The 11,515-nt window shown below is 42.0% G+C and overlaps 1 protein-coding gene across 1 annotated transcript in view; it reads left to right on the top strand.

The window, feature by feature from the left end:
* The window catches only part of dnaaf11 (dynein axonemal assembly factor 11), a 55,805-nt gene that overhangs the window by 6,318 nt on the left and 37,972 nt on the right, over positions 1 to 11,515 (top strand). The window contains exons 5-6 of the mRNA XM_078263735.1: positions 1,179 to 1,399; positions 3,341 to 3,514. Coding sequence (XP_078119861.1) covers positions 1,179 to 1,399; positions 3,341 to 3,514 — 395 coding nt within the window. The remainder of the gene's footprint in view (positions 1 to 1,178; positions 1,400 to 3,340; positions 3,515 to 11,515) is intronic.

Genomic DNA, 11,515 nt, shown 5'->3' with positions numbered 1-11,515 from the left:
ACTATTGACATTATACCGTTATATCACATTTAACTATTGACGTTATACCGTTATATCACATTTAACTATTGACATTATACCGTTATATCACATTTAACTATTGACGTTATACCGTTATATCACATTTAACTATTGACGTTATACCGTTATATGACATTATACCGTTACATCACATTTAACTATTGACGTTATACCGTTATATCACATTTAACTATTGACATTATACCGTTATATGACATTTAACTATTGACGTTATACCGTTATATCACATTTAACTATTGACGTTATACCGTTATATGACATTATACCGTTATATCACATTTAACTATTGACGTTATACCGTTATATCACATTTAACTATTGACATTATACCGTTATATCACATTTAACTATTGACGTTATACCGCTATATGACATTTAACTATTGACATTATACTGTTATATGACATTTAACTATTGACATTATACTGTTATATCACATTTAACTATTGACGTTATACCGTTATATCACATTTAACTATTGACGTTATACCGTTATATCACATTTAACTATTGACGTTATACCGTTATATCACATTTAACTATTGACGTTATACCGTTATATCACATTTAACTATTGACGTTATACCGTTATATCACATTTAACCGACCTGACAGGTCAACGTCCTGGGTAACGTTTCTCCACGCAGCAGCCTTTCTATTTCTATCTGTATCAGAGAGGTCATAGAGAACCGTACATTCAGACACTTATCAGTCCTTCTAGTCTCTCCAACATTCTTGAGTCTCTTCTGAAGCTTTTCAACGGTGTAGTACGACGTCCGCTGGGGGCGTATTGCGTATTACGGAGCTGATTCCAACTGCCAGTGTGAAGGCGCCGTTAGAGTGAGTTTTTCCATTTCCAGTGTTTGTTCTGTTGTCTTGTACCGTGCTTGAAGATCTTGTAAATATTGAGGTGAATCATTGGTTAAATAAATAAATAAAAAATGGATTCTAGGGAAAATAATTGATTTTAAAAATCCTCACAAAAACGAATTTCGATTTTGTTCCCACCCCTAATGTTTATGTTTATGTTTATGGTTATGTTTATGTACGCACCAACCACTGTGTTACTGTACTTGGCAATAAATCCTTTTCCTGATCCAGATTCTGAGTTTTAGAGTTTTAATCTCTGTCCTCAGTGGCTGGACGGGTCGGAGATCAGCCGCTCGGAGAGGATCGGAGCCTCTCAGGGACTGGAGGAGACCAAGAGACGAGTCTGGGAGCAGGAGAAGGAATACCTGAAGAGGAGAGCCGGGGAGAGAGAGGAGGCGCAGAGGAAGGAAGCAGGAGAGGAGAAAGGAAACAAGGAGAGGAAACCGGGCTTCGATGGCCGCTGGTACACCGACATCAACAACACAGCGTGAGTACAAACATCAGCAGCCTGGAGTCTGAAAGACGTGGACGTTTACAGTCACAGGTCTAAAGCAGAGGTCTTCAATCATTTAAACGTTTTCCAGGCACAAGGCTGTTGTTTAATAAATCTATCGCTGACATTGCTGTATTCTTCCTGTTTATATAGACTTTTTTTTCTACCAAAAATTATTTGCGCTGATCAGGGGGTACATGGCTTAACTTCAAACAGACGCTTTCATTCTTTCAATCGCAACAGACATAAAAACTCTTTCATACATCAATCTATCCTATTGTTAAACCAGCTACATTAAATCCAGTGCAATATTTATTCAGGGTTATAAGTCTCCGAGACCTTGTCTGTGTGTATGTTCATGTCATTTTCTGTTGTTGTACATGTATGCTTTGTTTCTTTACTTGGGTGTTTAAAGCCCCTGACACACCAACCCGACAGCCGACCGTCGGCAGAAAAGCCAGTCAGACTGATCAGTCTCCCCGAGGTCCAAAAAGTGCCTCAGAACACACCGAAGAGACGCCGACTTGAGTGTACATTCTGCGCGTGCGTGAGATGAAATACGTCTCCATAACAGCAGGTGGCGCTAATCTGTATTGTCGCCCAAAAAATGAAAACCAGGGGCTGATTGGACGAACGTGTCACGTGGGTCTGGCTGCTCCCGGATTTTTCAACTGGCATAATGGCGGCTTCGTTCAGAATACGATCTCGTATTTTACAAAGATAGCTCACCGAAACGTGTTTCTGAAAACATTTGAAGAGAGAAATAGGCCGTGCAGTTGCTGAATCTGTCTTCATTTCAGATCAACAAAGGTCAGTTTAAGAGATTTTCGTCAGATTTTGAGAGACTCTAGTCACGCATATCCTGCTCGTCATTTCCGGGTTAGCTCTCCACCAATCAGATTGGTCATTGAGTCCGACTGCCCGCCCTCCGACCCAGCAGGTCAGGTCGGCCAAAATGAAGGCCGACGGCTCCTTGGACAGATGAAGGCACGGAACACACCGAACAGACTCGAGTCACCGACCTCGCCAGACTGTCAGACGGCCGATTATCGGGTTGGTGTGTCAGAGCCTTTAGTCATTTGTGGTAATGTTTCATGTTTGTCCTTTGGTGTTATTCATCTTATGTGGATGTCGGTATGTACTGTATATCTATGTCCTCTTTTTTATATGAGCTACCAAGGGATGCAAAGAGAAGCTATTGTGTGTTGCATTCTGGGAAATGTAGGATCCGGTGTTTTTTTGGGGCTTTAAAGTCTGGATCCTACTGACTTTACCGCTTTGATTTTGATCCTTCTTTTTTTGAAATCACCAACTTTATGGAAGTGCAATAATAGTTTGCTGATAAATAAAACGACGAAGTAGCAGAACAACAGCAGAAAAAAGTACATCACTATTACAAGTATAAACACAGTATTTAAAATTATACTTTAGGAAGGTGAAGAAGTTTTATCAACTTAAAAAAGGATTTGATTTCTCTGTCGGGGGAAAACTTCATGTATTGACAAAAGATTAGTTTGTCTCATTAGCTTTCAGCCTAGTGAAAAAGACAAAGATATAAGATATATATATATTTGTTTTATATATTAAAAGATGGAGAGTCTTGCGCAGGTAAAGAAGCAACAGCAGCAGCCATATTTATCACACGTTGATTGTTAAAGTAGTGGAGTAAAAACATATTTCCCTCAAGGCTCTAAGGACAGAGGGTGACCCATATCGTACAGATCATTAAACACTTTGAGGAGAGATTTTGGGCTATCTATAAAACTAACGTCCCTCTAAAATGTGGCAGAAGTACGTAATAAATAAGTAAACAAACAGAGCCTGTAAACTGGACTGAAGTACAGAACTGGAGGAGATACAGTTTGTCATCTGCTTCTTTAATTAAACTGCCACTGTCACAACTGAATTATATGAAACTGTTTTCTGTCTGTGTAGTCCAGTGTTGGAGGAGAATAAGGAGAACCAGGACGCGGAGGGGAACGTGATGAACTCCGACTTGGACGACGCCCGGCGGGAGAAGGAATTCTGGGAAACGCCGTGTTCGTTCACTCCTGAATCCCGTGTAGAGGCTCACCGCCACTTGGAGGAGAAAAAGAAAGCAAAGGAGAAGTAAGTGCTGTCTATTCAAGATGGCGATTTGATCCCATTAAAGCCTCTCGCACCCATGGTTAGGGTTAAAACTACGGATGCCCTCATCCCAATCACAGTGACGGATCACAGACGATCGTGGCATTTTTTTAACTGATTGCATTCACCTCGTTTACCTTCCCCCGATCATGTACATTAGCTTGTAGTGATCGCTGCCTTTAATCCCACACGCCCTGCGCCACAAACGCACCACCAGACTGCCTGTATGTTTTGACTCTCTTGTTTTGACGCCTGTAGTTTTTGACTCTCTGGCTGCAGTTAGCCGTTTTGGCCACTGGATGTCGCCACATCACCAACTGTTATCCAGCTGAGAGGCAGTTGCAACAGAACAAATCAGCTTTCAGAAACCCTTCAGATACACTCTGATCATTATCTGCTGACACACACACACACATCATGGCCAAAAGTGTGTGGACACAGGGATGTGACTGTTGGGGGAGGTTTAGGGAATACGTGTCGGTCTGTCATGGATGAAGGTGACGCTGTCGTTTTCACAGTACAATTGTACAAACAACAAGCCTGATCCCACCCACCCAAGGGTACACATAATACATACACACACACACACACACACACACACACACACACACACACACAGTCAAAGAAAGAGGAACAAATAATATATAATAATAATAATAATATATTATTTATTAAAAAATGTAAAAGTCTGCCACCTTTGAGGCAAAATGTAACATTCTGAAAGACACCCTGTACATTTACATAAATAATGCTATTGTACTGCACCCAGCGCCCCACCTCCCAGCGCCCCACCTCCCAGTGCCCCACCAAGCTGACATCAGAATCAGAATCAGCTTTATTTGTCAGGTATGAGGACACATATGAGGAATTTTGCTTTGGATTATACATTGCTCACAATGTGCTTACTCATACAAAACAAACAATAAAACAAACAATATATACACACTATAAACAGAAACAATATAGACAGGTTGAGGCAGTAGTGCAATGAAGAGTGCAAAGTGTGCAGGAGTAAATGTTTTTGATAAATTATTATTATTTTAATAATGGAGCATAGTCAAAGGATGCTGGAATAAATAAGTATGTTATTATATAAGTATTATATTACAATATGAACAGTATGAACAGCTCTGAAATAGAGAATGATGACTAAATAATAAGTGGAACCAGTGTGAAATTGAGGATCAAGAGAAGGGCAGATTGTCTGTGAATTGTAGAAAAGGACTCCAGGTGATATGGAATCAGAGGATTTACCCCTAGAGTATCTCAGTTTTTCTAGGGGTAGAAAAGCAAGGACATCTTTTACCCAGCAAAGGACAGATGGGGGATTAGCAGACTTCCATTGCCGCAGGATAAGTCTCCTAGCTAAAAGTGAAGCAAATGCAATGGCATGTGCCTGGGATGTAGAGATCTGAACCTCCCCAGCAGTAACACCAAAGACAGCGGTGATAGGGTCTGGTGGGATGAGCCTGCAGCACATATGTGTAAAAGCCTCAAATGTCTGGGTCCAGAAATGTGTCAGTGTTGGGCAGGACCAGAACATATGCCTAGTAGTAGCTAAGCCCTGATGACATCTCAAACAATGTGGGTCAGTGTTTGGATAAATGGCAGCCAACCGATCCTTTTATCTTTTTTTTCTGGGGAATATGTGTGGATACATGTTGAATTAGCTCTATCTTCTGCAACCCAAAACTAAAACTTTAAAGGTATATTATGTAACATTTCCACGTTCAAATGTCTAAAAACTACAATGCCTATGTTCTGTATGTTGTTGAGTTGTGTACTTAGTTTATACTTAATGTTTCCAACAATGTTCAAGCCCAGAGAAACTCATTTTATTCAAGGTAACGGTCCATTACAGTTGGTCGCGTCATATCCCCTTTGTTCATGCGTCAGGGTTGCAGGTTGTTACTTTTGTTTCAGAGTTTCAAGCCACTTTTTTGATACGTTTGGTGGTTTGGAAACAGGCCAATACTGCCAGAGTGCCCACATACAGTTATATACCCAAGTACTTCAATTTAGCTTTTACACCAATGTTTATGAGTAATGTGCTGAGGCCAACATGTGTGCTGCCTTCTCAACCAATCACCGAGGGAATAGATAAATCAATCTGTCCCCCGATTGGCCACGTGCCTCAGGTTTAGGGTGATTTGTTTTCCGTACAGGCTGGAAGGAGTTCAACAGCAAGAAAAACAGACATAAATGTCACGCTTTGACACGACACAATTAGCAGGACAGATGAGGGGACGTTCAGTCCGGGTTCATCCTTCAGGTTAATGAGAGGTTTTCAGGTTCCTTCCTGCAGCAGAGAACAAGCCGTACTGTAACCGGGGGAGACGGGAGCAGGTTCAGAAGGTCACAGAGGATTTAGTTCTGACGTTTTGGTTTTTTACATTTGTGACTAATGAATCAGCTGACGAGCTTGAGGATTCCAGTCATTCAGGGGGGATGCAGGGGATATGTTCTCCCCTCCCAATATTTAGAAGAGGTAGATTTCTCCACCCTCAAAATATAAAAGTAGTGCTGTCAAACGATTAAAATATTTAATCGTGATTAATCGCATTAATGTCATAGTTAACTCGCAATTAATCGCAAGCTGTGTGCTTGGCCATCAGCTGTGTGCTTGGCCATCAGCTGTGTGCTTGACCATCAGCTGTGTGCTTGACCATCAGCTGTGTGCTTGGCCATCAGCTGTATGCTTGGCCATCAGCTGTGTGCTTGACCATCAGCTGTGTGCTTGACCATCAGCTGTATGCTTGACCATCCGCTGTGTGCTCGGCCATCAGTTGTGTGCTCGACCATCAGCTGTGTGCTTGGCCATCAGCTGTGTGCTTGACCATCAGCTGTATGCTTGACCATCCGCTGTGTGCTCGGCCATCAGTTGTGTGCTCGACCATCAGCTGTGTGCTTGGCCATCAGCTGTATGCTTGGCCATCAGCTGTGTGCTTGGCCATCAGCTGTGTGCTTGGCCATCAGCTGTGTGCTTGGACATCCGCTGTGTGCTTGACCATCAGCTGTGTGCTTGGCCATCAGCTGTGTGCTTGACCACCCGCTGTGTGCTTGACCACCCGCTGTGTGCTCGACCACCAGCTGTGTGCTGGGCCATCAGCTGTGTGCTCGGCCATCAGCTGTATGCTCGGCCATCAGCTGTGTGCTTGGCCATCAAGTGGTATTTCAGACTGGACGTGCTGCGATGATAGCTCAGTTCACAACGACAAAACACACAAATCACTTTGGTCTTGTCAATGGAACCATTTGGCAACTTTTTAAAGTAAACTTTCCATTCAGAATCTTATTGGCATCCATTTCAGCGTCTCGCGCTCGCCATCCACTCAAAACGTAACGTTAGCCTACTACTCTTTGATCGGCTCGCAATCCCAAACAAGTGTGTGCGGCGTGCCTGTTGTTGTGTTTCCGGTCTAGCTAGATCCAGTGTGGTGTTGTAGTTTTTATAACGTTACTAGTTGTTGCAACAGCACGTGAAAAGGCCAAAAAGAACATTAATCTCGCGATAAAAAAATTGACGCCGTTAAAATGGGTTTGACTGTGGCCGGGTTAGCTCAGTTGGTAGAGCAGGCGCACACATATAGAGGTTTACTCCTTGACGCAGCGGCCGTGGGTTCGACTCCGACCTACGGCCCTTTGCTGCATGTCAATCCCCCTCTCTCTCTCCCCTTTCATGTCTTCATCTGTCCTATGGAAATAAAGGCCTAAAATGCCCAAACATTTTTTCAATAATGTACCCCTTTTGAATAGTTTCTTTAAGCCAAGTACCCCCTGACCAGCGCTAATCGTTTTGGTAGAAAAATAAGTGTATATAAAGAGGAACAGTACAGCGCTGTCAGCGATAGGTTTACTAAACAACAGCCTCGTAACTGAGAAAAACATTTAAATGTTAATGAGAAAAGGAGACAAAACCTTGGAAAAAGACGGTAGAAAGAAGGAAGGAAGGCAAGAATAGGTCGAAAATAGTATCAAAAACTTCAAAAACAGTGACATAAGAAACAAGCGAGAAACCTGTAAAAAAGTAGGACAGTAGAAGGAAGGAAGGTCCAAAGAAGGAGACACAAATGTCACATTTTTGGTTGTAAAAAAAACATCCTACATAAAGAGGAACAATGTTCTGGACAACAGCCTTCAATACCTCACGTACCCCCTGCAGTCCTCCAAAGTACCCCTAGGGGTACACGGACCCCCATTTGAGAAACACTGCTCTAGAGCACACCTCTCTTCAGTCCTCCTCTGAGATATCTCATTTATCCATTGAGTTTTCTTATGCTCAGTAGTGTCTTTATGGTTTTTCACCAGAATGTTATAGAGTAAGGATATCTGTCCCTTGCCAGTACAATTATTCACTGCTAGGTTTTCTAACATGGACAAGCGGGGTTGCATATAGGAGTGTGTCTGTGCATAAACAAAGCTTCTTAACTGTAAATATTTAAATAAGTGTGTCCGAGGTATATCATATTCATTTCTAAGTTCTTCAAATGAAGCTAGTTTGCTTTCCTTATATAGATCCATAACTTTACAGATGCCCTTTGTTGCCCACATTTTAAAACCTTGGTCTTTTTTTCCAGGAGAGAAGTTATCATTCCCCCATATTGGTGAAAAGCCTGAAAACAAAGTAGATTCACCAAGAAATGACTGTACATTGTGCCAGACATTAATTGTGTTTCTCACAAAGGGGTTATCAGTGAGCCGCTTCAGTTTTTTGACAGATGCAGAGTATAAATAAGTGTGAAGTCGCTGGCCTTTAGTGCAGATACTTTCAATTTGCACCCATGGTAAGTAAAGTCGCTTTTCCATCACGTGGTACCTGCTTGACTCGCCTCATCTCTACTCGCCTTTTTTGGTTTTCCATTACGAAAAAAAGTACCTGGTACCTGGTACCTGCTAACAGGTACTTTTTTTAGTACCACCTCAGTCGAGGTTCCCAGCGAGCTGAGGAGAGCCGAAAAGGTGACGTGAAAGCAACAGACGGGGGTGTCCTGAACAAACCCGTGTGTGTGTGTGTGTGTGTGTGTGTGTCGCGTTAGGTCACGGCAGTTTCCTGCGGCGCCGCTTGTTTTACAGTTCTGCGGAGGCTCCAGGCAGAGCTTTCGCCGTAGCCTACGTACACACACACATGGCCGGCTAGACGCACGCACCAGCGCACAAGTATAAACATCAGGCCACTTACATAGTATACGGCGAAAGCTCTGCGTGGAGCCTCCACAGAACTGGAAAACAAGCTCAAGTGGCCTGATGTTTATACTTGTGCGCTGGTGTTTGCGTCGAGACGGCATATAACGACCAGCCACGCTGAGGCGGTACTAACATCTGCAATGGAAAACGGATGCACAGTGTGTCGAGTAGATTCGAGGCGAGTCGAGCAGGTACCATGTAATGGAAAAGCGACTTAAGGTTCAGGTGAAAACCAGTACATTGCAGCTCTAATTTGAGCAGCCCAAAAGTACCATTGTAAATTGGCTAATTGTAACCCTCCTCTCTCATAAGGCAGGTAAAGAAGTGATAGTCTCAACCTTGCCTTCCTGTTATTCCAAATAAACTTAGTAAATAGTTGCTTCATTTTGGAGAAGAACTGTGGCGGCGGAGGTAAAGGGATGGATTGAAATAGGTATAAAAACTTTGGTAGTATATTCATCTTGATTATATTTATACGCCCTAATAGGGAGATTGGCATTGATGACCAGCTATTCATGGATTCAGTTACTGTAGAAATCATAGGATCATAGTTACAGGATACTAAATCTTTAATGATTGGGGTAATGGTGATACAGAGATATTTAAATCCATTTACCACATTATTGAAAGGGTATTTATTATTATTAATTTATTCGCTCCCGCTTATTCAAGAACATAATAGAGGGTTTTGTTTACTTTGAAGCCTGAAAATGTCCCGAATGTGTCAATTACATTAGTCAGATTAAGAATTGAGTTACTTAGGTCTGTTAGAAGTAAAACGGTGTCATCGGCATACGTTACAATGTGATGTTCGGTGTCCGATACTTTTATACCTGAAATTGAGGGGTGCGATCTCACCGCAATTGCAAGCGGTTCCATTGCCAAAACAAATAGCATTGGCGAGAGAGGGCACCCCTGACGAGTACCTCTTGTGAGTTTGAAAGGAGTTGATATTATATAGTTGGTGGAGACCTCTGCCATTGGGTCAGTATAAAGTGTCTCAATCCATTTTCGAAAGTAGTTACCAAAGCCAAAGCGAGATAACACATCAAATAAATAGCTCCACGCCACTCTGTTGAATGCTTTTTCAGCATCTAAAGACAGAATAGCGATGAGGGGTTCCCTCCCTCGCATGTATCAAATTCAACACCCTTCTGACATTATGGAAAGCTTGACAGTTTTTCACAAAACCATTCTGATCCGGGTTGATCACCGTCGGGAGCACCGGTTCCAGTCTTCTAGTCATTACTCTAGCGATCCGTGTTGTAGCGGCTTCTTTGCAACCTCCATAAGCCGCTGAGAGGCTGAGTCAGGGAACAATCACCTGTATGACGCGCCGTTAGAATAATTCAGATCCACTCTGAGATATGCTTTCAACCTTTTATTGTTCGTTTGAAAGTCGGAAAAAATATGAATAAACAAAATCCAATTGCCTGAAAAATAATGCAAAAAGGTGAACGTAAATGTGGAGAAACTTGCGGTCAACAGAAAATGCAAAAACCCAAGCTCACCCCCTCGCTAGCCTCCGCCATGCAGGTGTTCAGGTGTATAAATAGACTGTTTGTTTATTATGAGACCAACTCCCATGACGTTCTACGTTACGTAGTAGGTGAAAACTATAAACCATAAACAAACATAATATACATGGCTCCTATACGTGTTAAGCAGTGAAATAGGTCTATATGACGTGCAATTGGTAGGGGACCTTTTGGGTTTCAAAAAGTGTTATCAACGCGCTCCTCAGGGAATCTGGAAGACAACCCTGTTGAAAGGCCTCCTCATACATAGCTTAAAGGGGTTCAATTAATTTATCTTTAAATATCTTGTAGATATCAACTGGAAGACCGTCAGGGTCTGCGGCTTTACCTCCTCTCATATTAGTAATGGCACCAGCAATTTCTGAGGCATCTAGTTTCCTATCCATTTGTTCTTTAAAATCGTCTGATATGGAAGGAATATAAAGATCATCCAGGAACTCAGATTGTGTTTCCAGACTTTCCGCGGATTCGGATGAATATAATATTTTATAGTAGATGGAAAAAGTATCATTCATTTCCTGTGGGTCTGTTGTTATTGCTCCACTCTGAGTTTGAATTGCAGTAATCGCCCTGTCTGCATCTAATTTCTTTATTCACCAGGCAATCCCCGGTTTTTCACCTCGATCATAGTAACACGGATTAAACTATTTTCTGCTTTCGATGTGGAAATTTCCTCGTAATGGGCTTTAAGTAACGTTAGTTCTTGTTTTATTTTTGTGGAGCTGTCCAAAAAGGCCTCTCTTTCCAATTAATTTTGTGGTCAAGCTCATTCATTTTCAGCTTGAGTTTGTTTGTTTTTGAACTGGTGTAAGATATGATCATGCCTCTGATGCATGCCTTAAAGGCCTCCCATCTGACAATAGCAGAGGTCTCATCTGTATTTGTATAGAAGAACGACTCAATTTGGGCATCTAAAAATTGCAGGAAATTCATGATCTCCATCTCAACATCTCCATCTAGGAGTCCCTTTAACTACCCCTTGGGCTCTATATACAAGTGAAGTAGGGGAGTGGTCTGACAGCAGTATGCTGTTATAGTGACATTCTATCACAGAGGAGAACATAGAGCTGTAAATCAGGAAATAATCTATTCGTGAGTATGCCTTAAATCGGGGAGAATAACTAAACTAACTCCTCCAGGGGTCACACAAATTCAGATCATTTATATACTGTTTATAACAGTTTCTTCTTCTTCTTCTTCTTCTTCTTCTTCTTCTTCTTTGTATATGAGAGGAATCCATCCCAGTTGACCGATCCAATTT

Source organism: Sander vitreus, chromosome 12 (assembly GCF_031162955.1).
Source record: "Sander vitreus isolate 19-12246 chromosome 12, sanVit1, whole genome shotgun sequence".
Classification (NCBI taxonomy): domain Eukaryota; kingdom Metazoa; phylum Chordata; class Actinopteri; order Perciformes; family Percidae; genus Sander; species Sander vitreus.
This window is presented reverse-complemented; position numbering and strand designations above follow the sequence as displayed.